The 19,499-nt window shown below is 46.1% G+C and overlaps 1 protein-coding gene and 2 long non-coding RNA genes across 3 annotated transcripts in view; all 3 read right to left on the reverse strand.

The window, feature by feature from the left end:
- Positions 1-241: 241 nt before the first annotated feature.
- On the reverse strand, positions 242-2,802 carry LOC309507126. The gene is made up of 3 exons (XR_014209019.1): positions 2,628-2,802; positions 2,285-2,408; positions 242-632 (listed from the first exon to the last, which is right to left on the reverse strand). It is a non-coding gene; the product is annotated as an uncharacterized lncRNA (long non-coding RNA).
- A 7,040-nt stretch (positions 2,803-9,842) lies between these two features.
- On the reverse strand, positions 9,843-10,662 carry LOC309507129. The gene is made up of 3 exons (XR_014209022.1): positions 10,159-10,662; positions 9,990-10,058; positions 9,843-9,907 (listed from the first exon to the last, which is right to left on the reverse strand). It is a non-coding gene; the product is annotated as an uncharacterized lncRNA (long non-coding RNA).
- Positions 10,663-13,706: 3,044 nt separating this feature from the next.
- Positions 13,707-19,499, reverse strand: part of LOC309505885 (bifunctional polynucleotide phosphatase/kinase-like) — a gene marked incomplete at its 5' end in the record, with an annotated part of 47,507 nt that continues 41,714 nt past the window's right edge. Inside the window, 4 exons of the mRNA XM_082179345.1 lie at positions 13,707-14,062; positions 14,215-14,282; positions 14,759-14,846; positions 14,931-15,040. Of these exons, the coding sequence (XP_082035471.1) occupies positions 13,942-14,062; positions 14,215-14,282; positions 14,759-14,846; positions 14,931-15,040 (387 nt within the window). The 3' untranslated portion in view covers positions 13,707-13,941. The remainder of the gene's footprint in view (positions 14,063-14,214; positions 14,283-14,758; positions 14,847-14,930; positions 15,041-19,499) is intronic.

Consider the following 19,499-nt stretch of genomic DNA (forward strand, 5'->3'; position numbering starts at 1 on the left):
TTATTACTGTATTTTCACTTACAGTATACTGTACCATTTACTGTAATTGCATTTACAGTATTATTACTGTATTTTCACTTACAGTATACTGTATCATTTACTGTACTTGCATTTACAGTATTATTACCGTATTTTCATTTACAGTATTAGTATTGTTTTTTGTTTGTTTTTTTCATTTAAATGTTCTTTTTTTAATTTATGTTTACCCCACCCCCCAAAAAATCACAATAACTCACAAACATTTGTCCTTATAATATTCTTTTTAATCGTTGAACATTTTGTTTTAGAAGTACAAATTACAAATCTTGACCTTTAGGAGCCACTAGCTGAAGAAAAAAAAAGGCAACATCTCCAAAGTCCATAGAATTAATCTCCTGGTGACCATTTATATCTGTAGCATGGCAAAAACGTACACACACTGAAAAGCAAAACAGGCCTTAAAACAATAAAATACAGTCAAAGTCAGTGTTGTGTTGTTACATTTCAGTAATTTTGCCAGTCAAAGTTGACAACCTCTCTGATGAGAAACACTGAGGGTTTCAGGCTGATGCTTTTCTTTGGACCTTTCCAGATTTCCATCTGATCTGTGCCTTTGGTGTTTGGTGCCATCAGGGTTGACTCTCAGAATGAACCTGCAAACACAAGCAGGGAAAAAATATATAATTTTTTCAGACCGGTGTTGGCAGAATTTTCCCTAACCCTCAAACTTGATGCTGCATGTACTTTGGCGTTAATAAAAGCACTACATCTGATTCTGAATCCACCTACAGTAGTGGTGGGGGAAAAATCGATTCTGTTCAGTGTCGCGATATTTTGCGCACGCAATTATATTGATACAGTAGCGCAAAGTATTCCAATATAGGTTATAAGGCTGTGACGGTGGCAGTTTTTTTTACCACTGCGGTGGTAATGGACCAACTACCTGCAGTGGTTGGGGGGTTATTATGAAGATTGAAATAAAAAAATGTAGTTTATTCGAGCAAAAAAGTCTTTATTTGAGCAATTCCGTCAAAGAAGCAACACAAAGCCTGTAAAGCATTCAAATACATATCAGTAAATATTAGAAACTTACATAATAGAAAAGTTAAATCTATATATAAAAAAAAAAAACTTTCGTTTAATACTTCCACACAAAGACACGTGATTCCACATGAAGCCATACCGCTCTGTGCTTTGAGAGGGATGACACGAGGAGGAAAGAGACCATCGATCTATTTTCTGATATCTTCATGTTTTCTACTTGTTGTAAAAGGTATGAAAAGTGAATTTAATCTTCCACAAGGGCAAGACATTTAAGCTATGTTTGAAATTGCGCTGCCAAAGAGAGCGAAACTAAAAATCAAATAAACTTGACGCGCCGTACATGTCTAATAACAAGCAAAAACTGTGTTGAAATGAATCTGACGTGCAAGTAAAAATGTAGGCTATCTGTCCTACAACGTTTTTCTACTTTACCACAGTAAAGAATGTGAATGTAATAGGCCTAAATAAAAGCGAACCAAGGAAGAAACGTTTATAATCCCCTTCGAAAATCGAGACGTAAGTGAAGATTTTGGGAAAAAAAACAAGGTATTAAATGCAGGGATGAGTCACAATTTTTGGATATTCGATTAGTTTATTTAATTATAGAATTATAGTATATCGAATAGGTTGTGTAATTATTCTCTAAAATAAAATCTCCATGTTTTTGGTGCTAATGCGGTGGTGACGCGTTCATATAATTACGTTCTGTAATAAGGTCCTGTGTCCTGAATGTTCAAGGACAAAGTTTTTGCACTAGCCTCCAGTAAATGTGTAGAAGATGTTCACAGATTTAATGTGACATTTGTAGTGAGTTGAGCAGTCTTATTTTTTGTAATGTCTTTGAATAATATGGGGGACATGAATCGCAATATATCGCAGAATCGAATCGCAATACTTGCTGTATCGCAATGTTAGGAAGCGCAATAATATTGAATTGTGGCCCAAATATCGCAATACTATCGAATCATCAAATTTTTGCCAATTTCCACCCCTAACCTACAGGGATGGTATTACCCCATAATACATTACATTAAAATCATTAAAGCTTCATTCTTTTTCAATATTCCTGTAGCTTAGATTTCCAGGGAATGGATAATTTAAATTAAACTTAATACAATGTAAGTTGCTTTGGATAAAAGTGACTTCCAAATGCATGCATGTAAATGTAATGTAATGTAAAAAAAAAAAAAAATATATATATATATATATATATATATATATATATATATATATATATATATATATATATATATTGGTTTACCTGATTCTGCATTCGACAAAATAGACAGCTAATGCTGAAGAGTCGTCTGTTAGCAGTTGTAACTGGATGATGATTCTGCCCTTCATTGTCAGCATCCATGTTTTTGCTTTGAGAACAGACTCTCCTGAAACAGATAAAGTCACAGCAGCCTTTTAGTGTTATAGTTTACAGAAAAAAAAACTAAAATACAATAACAGAACTTATTACTAACAACAATAACATGTGGGGTGAAGATGAGGTAAGATATAATGTTGTATGGTGTTTATAGTTTTTAATCAATTAAACAACATTAAAAATATTAGTTAGCAAAACTTTGCTATATTGATAATGGTATATTGCTAACCCTTTCCTCCTCCTTCTCCTCTTCCTCCTCCAACGTCAACCCGTTCTGTGTATTAGTGGAGAGCGTCAGCAGTGATGTACAGTCCGGAGGGAATGGCCGCTGCAAATTCAAAATAAAGAACAGAAAAGAACATGTTTGCCTGCTTAACTAATGCATACTTCAGCTAATTTAGTTGATGTCATCTTACTCACCTGTAGATGTTACACTCTAAAAACTGCTGGGTTGTGTTAACCCAATTTTGGGTCAAATATGGTCTCACCCAACGTTGGGTTAAAAAATGCAATTTAAAAATGGACAAATTGCATTTTGGACAAAATCAAAAATGGACAAAAATGCAATTTAAAAATGGACAAATTGCATTGGTTACATTAAAAATGTAAACCAACGGCTGGGTTTGTCCATTTTTAAATTAAATTTTTAACCCAACGTTGGGTGAGACCATATTTGACCCAAAATTGGGTTAACACAACCCAGCAGTTTTTAGAGTGTATCACCATTACGAAGGCAATCACAAAAAAGACTCCAAAATACACCTCCGACATTTCAGACGACATAATTCAGACCACAAACTTGAAAATAAAACAAAAGATGAAATTAACAATGGTGTTGGATAAAGGGTTAGTTTACTCAAAATTGTAAATTCTGTCACCATTTACTCACCCTCAACTTGTTCATAACTTCCATTAAATTATTTAATGTGCTGTATACAAAAGAAGATATTTTAAAGAACATGAGCAACCAAACAGTTACTGGTCCCCATTGACATCCAAAGTATTTTTTCTATTATAGAAGTCCATGCGGACCAGCCACTATTTACCAACATTATTCAAAATATCTTATTTTATATCTTAATAATATCTTATTTTACATAAATGTTCAGACGAAAGAACTTCATGCAAGTTTAGAACACGTTGTGGGCGAGTAAATGATGACATATAATTTTATGTTTAAGGTGTACTACGTTATCCCTTTAACTAAGTTTTACTCAGTATTTACGCTGTACATCTGCCAAAAAGTTGTGAAAGAGGAGACAGAACATACCAAAGTTATTATGCTTCTCTGTTTAATAAGTTTACTTCGGCTAATTTAGGTGAAGGTGACCATAACGTTACATACCAGTTGATGTTCTCTTACGAGAGGTACTCTCGTACTGCGTAAATCTTACGCTAGGGGAAAATCTCTTTTCCGCGAGATACTGAAGCCAAAAAATTATCCTTAATTTTGAAATAATGTAAAACGCGTTGCGGCAGCATGCAGACACAGGCGAGACGGCTTGTGCGCCTATTGGCTGCCCTGCGGCAACTGCAGCAGCCTATCGATAAGGCCCACTCGTGACGTCAGCTCCAATGGGGGCGCTTCGCGCCCAATACGTCACGTCCCGCCAGAATGGGCGTGGTCTAGGGCTATAAACATAGCTTCGAGAGGCTAGCTCACTGATTTTTCATCTCTTCAGCGAAGCTCTCGCATCGCTGGACCCGGAGAGAAGCCGCGCCGTCTGAAAAAGCCTTTCAGCGGGACGAGTCGACACTCTGAAGCCGCTGGCCGCGCCGCCTTCAGTCGCCTTCCTGCTGCGCTATCCGGCGTTATATCCTTTCTCTGCTACTGTGTTTTGTGTATGTGTGTGTGCTCGCCGCCGCGACACACACTCTCATTGCACTAAAAGAGCCGGGCGTCTTTTTCAAGACGCCCCTTTCCTGAGGATCACGCAGCTCTCGCGCTCGCGCTCGCTGACGGCGACCGCCCTCACTGCGAGCCAGTTACTGCCTGGTGACTCTGAGGACTCACCTGGCATCCTTCTCCGAGACTGCTCCTCCGCCCCCCCCAACCCGCAAAGCTCGCCGGTGCGCCCGCTTGCCTTGCCTGCTTGGGGGATGATACCTGCTCTCCCTCTGTTCGAGCCGCGCAAACCGCGCCGTTCACAGGGGATGTCAGGAGCGGACGGTCACGGGGCTAGCTTTCTCTCTCCCTCTGTTCGAGCCGCGCAAACTGCGCCGTTCACAAGGGAGGCTGGAAGCGGACGATCGGGGTTAGTTTTTCTTTACGTTACAAGAAAGCTACCCTGCCCTTGCGCCCCATTCATGCGTCACTCACCGGCGAAAAGACAACTCAGTTCCCTGATTAGGCGACTGGAAATATCAATATTGCAGCAAACGAGCCTGTTGTAACACGCACGCTTGCAAGCAAACGCCGAAGAAAACATGTTGACGCTCTTTTATATGCTCATGCATCTATACACCTTTGTGTTCCCCCCCTGTGGCTCAGTGGCGGAATCTTAGGTTTTTCACACGAGGGACCGGGGTTCGAATCCCAGTCTAACGGCAGATATTTTATGCCGCCAATGCTTCGCTCTGTCAGTTCCCTGAAAGGCGACTGCAGATGTGCATTTTGCAGCCAACGAGCGCGCTGTACAACCCGCTCGCCTGCACCCAAACACCGTTTCTATGGTTCCCGTGCGTCACTGGCGAAAGGAGAAAAGGGTGTTTTTTAGCCCCGCTGCGGCCGGGCCGACCTCCACTCCTGACACATTTCTCATTCCCCTCTTAAGTTCAGGTGACTGGAAATGTCAATATTGCAGTGAGCGAGCCTGTTGTTTTGCACGCACGCCTGCAAACAAACGCCAGCATGTTGACGCTCTTTGATAATACTCGCGCTACTGAATATCTATGTGTCTTCCTCTGTGGTCCAGTGGTAGATCGTCAGATTTTCACGCGAGAGACCCGCGATCGAATCCCGGGTCTACCGGCAAAACACACTTTTTGCCGTCAATTCTCGCTCTGGCAGTTCCCTGAAAAGGCGACTGCAGATGTGTATTTTGCAGCCAACGAGCGCGTGGTACAACCCGTTCGCCTGCACCCAAACTCTGTTTCTATGGTTTCCGCCTCTGAAGTTCAGACGACTGGAAATGTCAATATTGCAGTGAACAAGTCTGCTGTAATACACGCACGCCTGCAAACAAACGCCAGCATGTTGACGCTTTCTGTTTCTATGGCAACTTCTCGCTCGTTCAGTTCCAGTAAATGCGACTGTTCCAGTGTATTCTGCAGTAAACAAGTCGGCGAAATAGCCCGCTTGCCTGCACACAAACGCCGCTTTTACGGCTACCCAGATAAATCCCATAAGAGTGTATTTTCTGGTGTCCCGGCCACGGCCGATGGTGTTACGAATGTAGACGAAATTCCTACACAGAAACACAGCCCGTCACACAGGGCTCGCGCACATGAAATCGACCCAGGTCGATTGCGCATTAAACGTGGTAAATGTGCCCACTGCCCAGTGCCCACAAACACTACGTTCCGCATATCTCAAGGTTTCTGTAAAAACAAAACCAACGTGCATTCGCTCTGCTCAGGCGAACAATGCTCTCAGTGTTGTAAATGTGCCCGCTATCCCGCGCCCACATTCACACATAGACATGACAGGTCCTACGGGACTCGCCCAGCCCTCCCCTCTCGGTTGACCACCGCAAAGGAGTCGAGCGCGGGCAATCTGCCCGCCGTTATCAGCGCGCCCCCTGCCTCGAAGCGCGACGCTTATGTTACAGCACACCGAAGCCCCTCTGTCGCTGAGCGACCAGAGCGCGCTCCGCATTCAGCCCCTAGCCATTCGTGCAGATGCATGGGCAAGGCTACCCGGGGGTTTTGAAGTGGGTGCTAGACATTATAGAAAGAGGCTATTCGCTACAGTTTCGCCGATGCCCTCGCCGCTATGTGATGCGCGTCGAAGCTACGGTAAAAACAGAAGTAGCACCACCTACTTCGAGCCGAAATTTTGAAACTGTTGAGCAAAGGGGCCATAGAGCCTTTATCTCAAGCTCAGAGTGAAGGAGGGCTATACAGCAGATACTTCCTGGTACTGAAAAAAGACGGGGGTCTCAGACCCATACTAGATCTAAGGCAACTGAACAGAGTGCTTGCGAAGCAACAGTTCGGAATGCTCACGACCAGAAAAACCCTCACGCACATTCGCCGAGGAGATTGGTTTGTGTCAATAGATCTGAAAGACGCATATTTTCAAATACAAATAGCGTCACGTCACAGGCGACGTTTGAGATTCGCCTTCGAGGGCCAGGCATATCAGTGCTCAGTCCTACCGTTCGGCTTGTCTCTAGCCGCTCGCACCCCTCAGACTACAGGGCATGCGAGTATTGAACTACTTGGACGATTGGCTGATTCTAGCTCAATCTCACTCGGTGCTCATAGAGCACAGGACCATTTTGCTCGATCACCTCGAGAATCTGGGTCAATTGGGCGAAGAGTTCTCTGTCTCCCAGACAGATAATATCTTTTCTGGGCACAGAACTGGACTCGCTGTCTATGATAGCGCGACTGTCACCAGAGCGCGTACTAGACATTCAGCGCGCAGCGAGCTCTTTCCGCTGCGGCGCATCTGTCCCGCTCAAGAAATTTCAGAGGATGCTAGGTCTCATGGCCTCAGCATCATCAGTACTTCAGTTGGGCTTGCTTCGCATGCGCCCGCTACAGTTCTGGCTGAAAGCGCGAGTACCGCGCCGAGCGTGGGCTTCCGGTCTGCTTCGTCTCAAGGTCAATCAGAAATGCATCGCAGCTCTGAAACCTGGGAAAGCAAACGACTTGTACCAATCAGGTGTTAGCCTGGGGACTTCCTCGAGTGTGAAGGTAGTGTCTACGGACGCCTCCACCTTGGGATGGGGAGCACTGCTCAAGGGCAGACCGTTCTTCGGCCAATGGTCAGAACGGGAGAAGCTTCTACACATAAACTGCCTCGAAATGTTGGCAGTAGACAACACACTGACGCGTTTTTGTCCCTAAATACGAGGACACCACGTCCTGGTCCGCTCGGACAACATGTCAGTGGTGTCCTACATAAATCGCCAGGGCGGCCTCAGGTCCCGAAACCTGCACAGGCTGACAGAACGCCTCCTGGTGTGGGCTCAGCGCAACCTGCTCTCGCCGAGAGCAGCGCATGTGCCAGGGCTCCTGAACGTAGGACCGGACAGACTGTCCAGAAACAATGTTCCGACAGGCGAATGGCCTCTACACCCACAGACAGTCCAGCTGCTGTGGAAGAAATTCGGCAGAGCGGAAGTAGACCTGTTCGCGTCTCAAGAAAACGCTCACTGTCTGGAATTCTTCTCCAAGAGCAGGGACGCGCAGGCTCACGTATGGCCCCGCCGCCCGCTCTATGCCTTTCCTCCCGTCTTTCTCCTGCCTCAGGTGATAGAACGGATCAGAGAAGGATGCTCAGTGCTACTCGTAGCGCCGTTCTGGAAAAACCAACCCTGGTTCCCAGTTCTGATGCAGCTAGCAAGCACTGCCCCATGGCCAGTGCCAGTGAGGAGGGACCTCCTCTCTCAGGCCAAGGGCTCGTTTTGGCATCCGCGCCCAGAGCTGTGGTCCCTTCATGTTTGGGCCATCAACGGGTACCCGCTGACCTCCCCAAGCGGAGTGTTAAACACGATCACGCAGGCTAGAGCTCCGTCTATGCGACGTCTCTATTCCTCGAAATGGTCAGTGTTCTCCAGCTGATGCACAGCTTGTGGCGTGTCGCCCCTAGACTGTGGGGTGACGGAGGTTCTCTCCTTCCTACAAGAGCTGTTGGACAAGGGCAGGACCCCTTCCACGCTCAAAGTGTATGTGGCGGCCATAGCAGCGTTCTCAAAAACAACGCTGGGTCAGTCAGTAGGAAGGAACGATTTAGTCATCGTCTTCCTTAGAGGAGCTAAGAGACTGAATCCTCCCAGGCCTCCCTCAGTCCCTGTATGGAACCTTTCTACAGTGCTGGAAGCCATGAAAGGTGACCCATTCGAGCCTTTACAGACGATTGATCTTAAACACCTGTCTTTCAAGACAGTGTTTCTTCTGGCTCTCGCTTCAGTGAAGCGCACAGGGGACTTACACGCGCTCTCAGTAAGCGCGACGTGTATGGAGTTTGGGCCTAATGACTCAAGAGTTATACTCAAACCTAAGCACGGTTATGTTCCAAAATCCCTCAACACACCGTTTAGGGCGCAGGTCATTCCCTGTCAGCCTTACCGGTCTCTGACGAGGAAGGAGACGCAAGCTTCCTTTGCCCAGTCAGAGCATTAAGAGCTTATGTGTCTCGCACGTCTGTTTTCAGACAGACAGAGCAGCTCTTTGTTTTCACTCTACGGACGTTCTAAGGGACTTGCCGTGTCGAAACAGAGCCTATCCAGTTGGATAGTTGATGCTATAGCGCTGGCTTATACCTCTAAGGGCTTACAGTGCCCATTTGGAGTCAGAGCACACTCCACGAGAGGCGTGGCCTCGTCGTGGGCTTGGTCTAGTGGGATTGCCTTGCAAGATATCTGTATGGCGGCAGGCTGGGCCTCCCCGTCTACATTTATAAGGTTTTATAACCTAGAGGTTCCCGCCTTGCAGGCTAAGCTGCTTTCGGTCTAAAATCGGTACTGTCTGCCCTGATGTGTTCGGGCCAGAATACTGAAACTGCTTGAGCAAATGCTCGCTGTTGGATCGCGCAGCTCTATGGGCAGTGTGTAAGACCCACTATATTCGTCAGTCCAGGCCGGGGGTCGCCCTGACTGTACGACACATCATCAGTATAACTGCTCCTTATAAGATGTTATATTATTACAGGAATGATGCTATTCTAGCCACTCTTTCCTGGGCTCTCTGTGAGTCCATTATGATCATGTACTATATGAGCCCGGGCACTTGCCCTTGGGACTTTGGTGCTGGATCTTAGCATGCACGGCGTTTTACACTGTTTCCCCTAGCGTAAGATTTACGCAGTACGAGAGTACCTCTCGTAAGAGAACGTACTCGGTTACTAACGTAACCTCGGTTCTCTCTAGAGAGGAAACGAGTACTGCGTATCTTGCCGTGCCTGCACACGCTCTGGTTCGCTTCGGCGATGAAAAACCAGTGAGCTAGCCTCTCGAAGCTATGTTTATAGCCCTAGACCACGCCCATTCTGGCGGGACGTGACGTATTGGGCGCGAAGCGCCCCCATTGGAGCTGACGTCACGAGTGGGCCTTATCGATAGGCTGCTGCAGTTGCCGCAGGGCAGCCAATAGGCGCACAAGCCGTCTCGCCTGTGTCTGCATGCTGCCGCAACGCGTTTTACATTATTTCAAAATTAAGGATAATTTTTTGGCTTCAGTATCTCGCGGAAAAGAGATTTTCCCCTAGCGTAAGATTTACGCAGTACTCGTTTCCTCTCTAGAGAGAACCGAGGTTACGTTAGTAACCGAGTACGTTATCACAATGAAAAGGCTCCAACACACTCCATCGTTGCAGATGGCATTATCCAGATCACAAACCTGAAAATAAATCATATAGGCCTACGTGAAAATATTGTTTAAAACCCGCACTTTAACAAGGGTTTCGTCTATCTCACTTTACCTCAGTATTTCACGTTGAGTTCGCTGTTAGCTCGGTTAACGTTACCGTCGACTCCGCCCGCCTGATGAGCTAACTTGCGTTAAAGAGGCAGAGGAACACACAACCATTATTTTTTATAGTTTTAACTAAAGAATATTTCGGCTAATATAGGTGAACTTAACTTACTCACCAGTTAATATTATCACCGTGACAGCGACCCGGCCGACAGTCAGGAAAAAAAGACAGTAATAAAGGCACCAAAAAAAACATTCTGACGACAGTCAGGAAAAAAAGACACTAAAACCATTCAGACGAAAACAAAACGATACATCATGTTAGTTTGCTGTTAACATAAGTAAAAACATTTGAAAATGTTTATTTTACATAAAATAGAAATTATATACTAACCTTTTTGGTGAGTTACATGATCTTTTGTCCGTGCATTAACTGCCACTTCACCCCTCAAAAAAACACTTGAAAAGAAATCCCTCTTGCCATTGGTCAGTTTTTCGCGGGCAAGTTCACTACTGTAAATTGATTTACAGTAGTGAAGAATTACAGTAGTGACCCTATATTTTCCCATAATCCTTTGCTGTTTACAGTAACATACTGTATACATATTTTACAGTATCTTACTGTACATATTACAGTAAAATACTGTTCAAATTACAGAAATCCGTTACAGTGTGTCTATTTGATGACTAGCCTATTCTTGGGCTACGTTTAGACGTCTATTAAATTTTCACTGACGGCCCAAAATTAGCCTTGTTTTAGCCTAGACTAATATTCACTGTCTATTAGACGTATATATGTAGTCGTTCATAGCGATCTAATTGACGTCTAGTCTATTCTTGGGCTATGTTTAGACATCTTAGATTTTCAATGACAGCCCAAAATTAGCCTTATTTTAGCCTAGACGTCAGGGCTGTGTTTGGACGGCTATTAGACGTCTTTTAAACGCAAAATTGCTTGCTGGGGAGTGTTGAAGCTAACTTCTGATAAAACTGCAAATTATTCTTCTGTAAAATATTCTTCAGTTGATCGCATCTCTGACTCCTGGTCTTCATTCATCCCCTTAACTGTAAATTTTCCTACAATATCAATGCACTACAACATTATATTGCATCAAGTAAACTAAGAGTCAGCCAACATTTTACAAATGTACCAGCCTTGAGAGCAAATTTAGTATATGAAGTATATCCATCTTATGTTTTAAATGTGCCATGATGTTGGCAGAATAGTCACACCCCTGCATGACATTGAAGCACACACCCACTTATCTCTGATCAGCATTAAGATCATTTGTGAAATTGTTCAAAACAGGGTTTCGAGAGTTGCTGTTCATCTAAACTCTACAGCTATGCACTCAAGAACGATGTCTTATTATGGACGTTGCTGTCATCCTCCTCCACTGGAATCAAACTATATGGAAATGGTTATGTTAACATTACCATTGTGATCAGTTCAAAAGTGCCACAGGATAACACGCTCATTGATTAAAAATCAAGGTGAATATATAGTTTTTTTGTCTATTTAACAAAAAATGCATTCATCCCTTTAGTGAAAGATAATATTTTTTGCAGTTTTTAAAGAAGAATTTAGAAAGAAATATATAATCAAGTTTCATTTACAGTATTTGAATGAACAAATTAACGTATAATTACTTTATAAATACTGTACACACATTTTGAGTTTTTCTCATTTTTCCTTCTGACAGGACATGGTCACTGAATGTGTTTGATGAATCCAGTGAAACAAAGCCATTCTACTACTCAAATGGCCATATTGAAGCTACAAGGTCATAAAACTTTAACAAAAAGAAAGCGTATTATTAAAATCTCCTTGGAAATTATTTCAACCATTGATTTCCTGCTTATCTTTAGGTGTAGCATCAACATTGAAGGTCAGTTGTATGATGAATCACTTCAACAGTGCCACATTGATCCAGAAACTTTACTACCGACTAAGGGGTGCAAGTTTTTTTCCAAACAAATATAAAAAAACATCAATTATGAAGCCCCAAACTTGCAAAATAAAAAAAATGTGGCAACAAAGAAACAATAGTTATATATTACTCAGTAGAGAAAAGGAACACTATATGCGTATGTGAATGCACTATATATATATATATATATATATATATATATATATATATATATACACACACATAGTGTGTTCCTATTTATAAACTAGCCTGTTCAGTCATGGCATTGTTTATGAGGATTTTATAGTGTCATTAGATCTTATTGTGATCATTCAACAGTTACCGTGCTTTCTTTTTGTGGTAATTATATGGAAACTATGCAGTCATATAGTTATATAAGTGGGCAATGATCCTGAACAAGGAAAATCATAGGATAAATTAAAATGCAACTACTGGAAAATGACAATAGATTTTCAGCCATTAAGTCATTAGACACAATAAACCTCATGGTAGTATAACACAAGTTATGTAAAGGAAACAAGATGAAGTCAGTGTGCACCATGGGCCTCATTTATAAAACATGTGTCCTATGAGTCTGTGTACGCTAAAATCCAAGCCAACGTTCATATTTCGGCCAGCAGCCATATCACCCTGTAGCCCAAGACTGGTTGCCCACTGAAGCTAAGCAGGGCTGAGCCTGGTTAGTACCTGGATGGGAGACCTCCTGAGAAAAACCAGGTTGCTGCTGGAAGCGGTGTTAGTGAGGCCAGCAAGGGGTGCTCACCCTGTGGTCTGTGTGGGTCCTAATGCCCCAGTATAGTGATGGGGACACTATACTGCCAAAAGAGCACCGTCCTTCGGATGAGATATTAAACCGAGGTCCTGACTCTCTGTGGTCATTAAAAATCCCAGGATGTCCTTCGAAAAAGAGTAGGGGTGTAACCCCGGCATCCTGGCCAAATTTGCCCCTTGGCCTCTGTCTATCATGGCCTCCTAATCATCCCCATATACTGATTGGCTTCATCGCTCTGTCTCCTCTCCACCAGTAAGCTGGTGTGTGGTGGGCGTTCTGGCGCAATATGGCTGCCATCGCATCATCCAGGTGGTGCTGCACATTGGTGGTGGTTGAGGAGATTCCCCCTTCTATGTAAAGCGCTTTGAGGTCTCAGAAAAAGGGCAATATAAATGTAACAAATTATTATTATTATTATTTATAAAATCAGTCTTATAGTGCAAATTTACTTAGTCTAACCAGTCCTACTCCCCTATATAGTTTCTGTCTGTTTTCAAACTCTGTCACTCAACTTGATGCTAACCGTTCTTGTCTGACAGTCATATCATGCAGGTCTATGGTCACCCCCTCAAAGAGCATGCACAGAGTCCAAATTAAAACAATTCCCCATCGTCCAAATTAAACAATTCCCCATCGTAAGTACACATTGATGGCCTAAGACACGAAACGAGCGGTTTGTGTGAGAAAACGAACAGTATTTATAGTTTTTACCTCTTATAACAGCCACGTCCAAGTGATCTGAGGGCGCGGGCGCTTCCTGCTGTGTGATGTGTACGCAGACTGGTGCATAGATATATACACTAGATGTCGCATTAAAGACATTTGTTCCAATGAACTGCCGTTAGCCAAGGCGACATCTAGTGTATATATCTATGCACCAGTCTGCGCACACGTCACACACCAGGATGTTCGTTCTCGAAATTTAAATTTTATTTCAAAGTGAACTATCCCTTTAAACTATTAACTTGTCTTTAAACTAAAAAATCTAAAAGTGTCTTTAAAATACTAACCTACAAGCAGGTTGATTTTAGCAGCTATGGGTAAATTTACCAAACAACATTTAAAAAGTAACAAATTAAAGACAGTGAAAGACAAGTGTAAAAATGAGAGAAGACGACAATTTAACACAATATTTAAATTAGCATTGTATTATCAATCATGTTCTGAAATTTCAATGAATTTTTCTTCTGCTAAGTTAGGTTGTTCAGCCTTTGTTTTGTTTGTTTTTTTCTTCATTTTTCGCTCAAATGTCAGACTCAGCCCTCAGAGAACTGCCTGAAGAGGAACTCTGATCTTTTGTCACTGAAACTAGGCACAAAACGAATCTGCAGGATTTCAGAGAAGCCCTCAGACAAACTGGGTGCCACAAATTTTTCCCTACAGAGAACAAGAAAAAGTCGGAAACCAATCTGCTTAGTAATAAATTAGTAAATAAGGATAAAAGATAAAGAGGCTTGTTCAAAGGTGTGATTTCCTGGCAAAATGATCTGGTACTGTGGAATAAGCTCAGCTTGCTGCGGTTCACTCACTTGTAGCTGTGAAACACCATGTCATTGACATGAACATGATTTGTGGCAGAAGGAATCATCTCACGAAACTACAGCAAAAAAACAAAAAAACAAGATGACGTAAATCAGTGACTGACAGTGCATTTCTGGACTTTTTGCATGTTTACAGTTAGTAAAATGGTATAATTTTTTTTTACAGAATTTTATATTTAAAGTCACCATGAAACAGAAGTTGAAACAGTTCAAACAGAGTGAAAGGGCTTCTCCAATGAGAAAAAAATAAAATAAAAATGTTGGGTGGGACTTGATTTTGTCCATGGGGAATTGATTAGATGGTTGTGGTTTGCTATTGGTTGATCTCATGTGAGTAACAGGTTGTCCCGCCCTTGCATCAGTTATCACATCATCAGAGAAGAGAAGTGAATTTTCACATTAATTAAAAAATAATATTAATGACAAATAATTTATAATACCGGTAAATACTGCAATAATAAATAAGTAGGCCTATTGTTAATTTTGATTTCATGGTAACTTTAATGTAAAAAACTACAGTAAAGACAGATACTCTGTTGTTATGCTTTGCTTGTTCCAGACTGGTTGAGAAGTTGAAACACCTGCAGGGGACTCCAGCGCTTTGACTGACATCTACATATCTGTGGAGAAAATCATTGATGGTGCCATTTCAGTTGAAAAGACAAAGATAAATAAGCATCTGCTTTGGAAACAGAGGTAGGCACCTTTTTCTCGACTCGGGGTCAGGGTTAGTGTTATCCAACGCTACGCTCTGGCCTTCCTTCAGAGCGCGTTCACAGGCTGACACACACTGCTGCCAGGAGCCAAGCATGTCCTAGAGTTCATGTGCAGATGTCACAGCATTCAAAGGCAGTAAAAACAAGATATTATACACTTTTAAATCCTCCAAATCTTCTGAACCAAATTTGCTCGATCCTGCTCTTGGAGATCTACTTCTTGTCTCTGGGTTCTCGGTTCTCTTACGAGAGGTCTCTCGTACTGCATAAGATATCTTACGCTAGGGGAAAATCATTTTCCGCGAGATATTGAAGCCAAAAATTATCCTTAATTTTGTAATAATGCAAAACGCGTTGCAGCAGCAATGCAGACATAGGCGAGACAGCTCGCGCTATTGGCTATTGGCTGCTCTGCGGCAACTGCAGCAGCCTATCGAGCGAGGCCTGGCGTGACGTCAGACCCAATCAGGGCACTTCGCGCCCGCTGCGTCACGTCCCGCCGAAATGGGCGTGGTCTAGGCCTATAAATATCGCTCGCAGGCAGCTATTATCTGATTTTTCATCCTTCAAGCGAAGCACACGCATCGCTGGAGCTGGATTAGAAGCCGCGCCGTCGAGAGAGAGCACCTTCAGCGGGACGAGTCACTGAAGTCGCTGGCCGCGCCGCCTTCCTGCCTTCCTGCTGCGCTTTCCGGCGCTTATATCCTTCTCTTTTATTACACTGTATTTCTGTGTGTAAAAGAGCTAGCGTCTTTTTAAAGATGCCTTCCTGCGGCTCGTGCAGAGCCACACTCAGCGACGGGGACCGCCACGTGATCTGCGTTTCCTGCCTGGGTGAGGAACATGCAGCTCTCGCGCTCGCTGACGGCGGATGCCCTCACTGCGAGCTGATGGCAATGGCGACTCTGAGGACTCGCCTAGCCGTATTCACCGAGACTGCTCCCCCGCCCGCCGCGGCGTCGCGCCGTAAAAAGCACCGTGCCCAGCGGGCCACGGAACCCTCCCTCAGCCGCCATAGCTCGCCGGTTCGCCCGCTTGCTTCCCCAGCTTCTTCTGTTTCGCTTCCTGACGGACAGCGGCCGCCGTCTGCCGCCGCTTCCGTTGATATCGCGGATGAGGAAGCCCTGCTGGGAGAGGATGATTCCTGCTCTATCCTGGCGTCAGGCAGTGAGGATTGGGCGGGCTCTGAGGACCCCGCACCCCCTGCCCGCACGTCGTCAGGCAAGAGAGCTTCCATTGAGACGGAACTCATGCGAGTACTCGCACAGGCCGCGGCGAGCCTCGGCCTCGAGTGGTCTTCGCCTGAGCAGCCCGCTCACAACCGGCTGGATGGATTTTTCCTGCCTGGGGAGCGCGCTTCGCCTGCGTCCAGACCGGCGCCTTTTCTTCCTGAGTTACACGAAGAAGTCGCCAAGTCCTGGAGCGCCCCCTATTCTGCTAGAGTGCGTCCTGCTGTTTCTTTGGCATTCTCCGCCGTTGACGATGCCAAGAACAAAGGATACCTCTCGCTGCCGCCGGTTGAAGAGGCGATAGCGGCCCACTTATGCCCGCCCTCCGCTGGACGGCGCGCTAAGCCGGCCCTACCCTCTAAAGCTTGCCGCACGACGTCAAGCCTGCTCCACCGCGCTTTCTCCGCCGCCGGGCAAGCTGCGTCAGCGTTGCACACCATGGCAACGCTCCAGATCTTCCAGGCCGATCTCCTCCGTAAGCTGGATGAGGAAGGACCTGACGCGATCTGCGTGCCGGACTTAAGGAGTGACACGGACCTCGCTCTTCGTGCTACTAAGTCCGCAGCACAAGCCATTGGACGGACTATGGCTTCTCTCACCGTGTCTGAGAGACATCTCTGGCTGACGCTCTCGGAAATGGCCGAGTCTGAACGCACCGCGTTCCTCGACGCCCCGCTTTCCGCCACAGGCCTCTTTGGATCCTCCGTCAAGGTTTTCGCGGAGAGATTCGCAGAGGTACAGAAAGCGTCTCAGGCTATGAAGCACTTCCTCCCGAAGCGCTCCAGCTCTGCAGCAGGCCGTGCGAAACCGTCTGCTCAGAGCTCACAGCCACAGCCACCGTCCACTGCCTCCACTTCACAGCGCCGCCAGGCCAGAAGCGCGAGACCGCGCTCCCGCTCATCCGGTCGCCGCCCCGCAGGACGTGGCTCGCGACCTAGGATCACGGTGAAGCCCGAGGCCCCGAAGTCGTCCTAGCACAGCTAGGAAAACGACGGTGTTCCAGTCCCGCTGCGGCCGGACTCACACCAAAGCTATTCGCTCGTCCAGTTCCAGAAAATGTGACTGTTCCAGTGTTTTCTGCAGCCAACAAGTCGGTTCTGTCACCCGCTTGCCTGCACACAAATGCCGTTTTCACGGCTACCCAGATAAATCCCCAAAAGAGTGTATTTTCTGGTGTCCCGGCCACGGCCGATGGTGTTTCATGTGTAGTAAGAATGCCCACTGCCCAGTGCCCATCCCTACACACAAGCACAGCCTGTCACACAGGGCTCGCGCACATAAAACCGACTCAGATCGGTTGCGCTTCAAACATGGTGAACGTGCCCACTACCCAGTGCCCACTAACACCACGTTATGCATGTCTCACGGTTTCTGTAAAAACGAAACCAACGTGCACTCGCTTCACGCAAGCGAACGATGCTTTCGGTGTGATAAATGTGCCCGCTGTCCCGCGCCCACATCCACACATAGACATGACAGTTCCCACGGGAACCGCCCAGCCCTCCCCCTCGCGGTTAACCACCGCAGAGGAGTCGAGCGCGGGCAATCTGCCCGCTGTCATCAGCGCGCCCCATGCCTCAAATGTCACGAGCGACACGCTTGTGTTACAGCACACCGAAGCTTCTCCATCGCTGAGCGAGCGGAGCGTGCTTCGTATTCAACCCCTAGCTATCCATGCAGACGCATGGGCAAAGCTACCCGGGGTTTCGAAGTGGGTGCTGAACATTATAGAAAGAGGCTATTCGCTGCAGTTTCGCCGACGCCCTCGTCGCTATGTGGCGCGCGTCGAGACCACGGTAAAAACAGAAGTAGCACATCTACTTCGAGCCGAAGTGACGAAACTATTGAGCAAAGGGGCCATAGAGCCTCTCTCTCAAGATCAGAGCGAAGGAGGGCTATACAGCAGATACTTCCTGGTACCGAAAAAAGACGGGGGTCTCAGACCCATACTAGATCTAAGGCAACTGAACAAAGTGCTTGTGAAGCGTCAGTTCAGGATGCTCACGACCAGGCAAATCCTTGTGCAGATTCGCCAAGGAGATTGGTTTGTGTCAATAGATCTGAAAGACGCGTATTTTCAAATACAGATAGCGTCACGTCACAGGCGATATTTGAGATTCGCCTTCGAGGGCCAGGCATATCAGTACACAGTCCTGCCGTTCGGTTTGTCCCTAGCACCCCGTACATTTACGAAGTGCATGGATGCGGCGCTCGCACCCCTCAGAATGAGAGGCATGCGAGTGCTGAACTATTTGGACGATTGGCTGATTCTAGCGCAATCTCGCGCAGTGCTCATAGAACACACGACCATTTTACTCGATCACCTCGAGGATTTGGGTCTGAGTGTCAATTGGGCGAAGAGCTCCCTGTCACCCAGTCAGAAAATATCTTTCCTGGGCACAGAACTGGACTCACTATCCATGATAGCGCGACTATCACAACAGCGCGCGGTAGACATTCGACGCACAGCGAACTCTTTTCGCTGCAGCGCGTCTGTCCCGCTCAAGAGATTTCAGAAGATGCTAGGTCTCATGGCCTCAGCATCGTCAGTGCTCCAGCTGGGTCTGCTCCGCATGCGCCCGCTGCAGTTTTTGGCTGAAAGCGCGAGTCCCACGCGAAGCGTGGGCACCCGGTTTGCTTCGCCTCAGGGTCAATCAGAAATGCGTTACAGCTCTGAAACCCTGGAAAGCGAACGACTGGTACCAATCAGGTGTAAGCCTGGGGACTTCCTCGAGGGTGAAAGTGGTGTCCACGGACGCGTCCACCTCGGGATGGGGAGCGCTGCTCGAGGGCAGACCGTTCTTCGGCCAGTGGTCAGAACGGGAGAAGCTCCTGCACATAAACTGCCTCGAAATGCTGGCAGTAGACAACGCGCTGACGCGTTTTTGTCCCCAAATAAAAGGTCACCACGTCTTGGTCCGTTCGGACAACATGTCTGTGGTGTCCTACATAAATCGCCAGGGCGGCATCAGATCCGAGAAACTGTACAGGCTGGCAGAACGCCTCCTGGTATGGGCTCAGTGCAACCTGCGCTCGCTCAGAGCAGCGCACGTGCCAGGGATCTTGAATATAGGACCGGACAGACTGTCCAGGAACAATGTTCCGGCAGGTGAGTGGTCTCTACACCCACAGACAGTCCAACTGCTGTGGAAGAAATTCGGCAGAGCGGAAGTGGACCTGTTTGCGTCTCAAGAAAACGCTCACTGTCAAGAATTTTTCTCCAAGAGCAGGAGCGCGCTGGCCCATGTGTGGCCCCGCCGCCCGCTCTATGCTTTTCCCCCCGTCTCTCTCCTGCCTCAGGTGATAGAACGGATCAGGGAAGAAGGAT

The sequence above is a fragment of the Leuciscus leuciscus genome (genome assembly GCF_965113295.1).
Source record: "Leuciscus leuciscus genome assembly, chromosome: 9".
Lineage (NCBI taxonomy): Eukaryota > Metazoa > Chordata > Actinopteri > Cypriniformes > Leuciscidae > Leuciscus > Leuciscus leuciscus.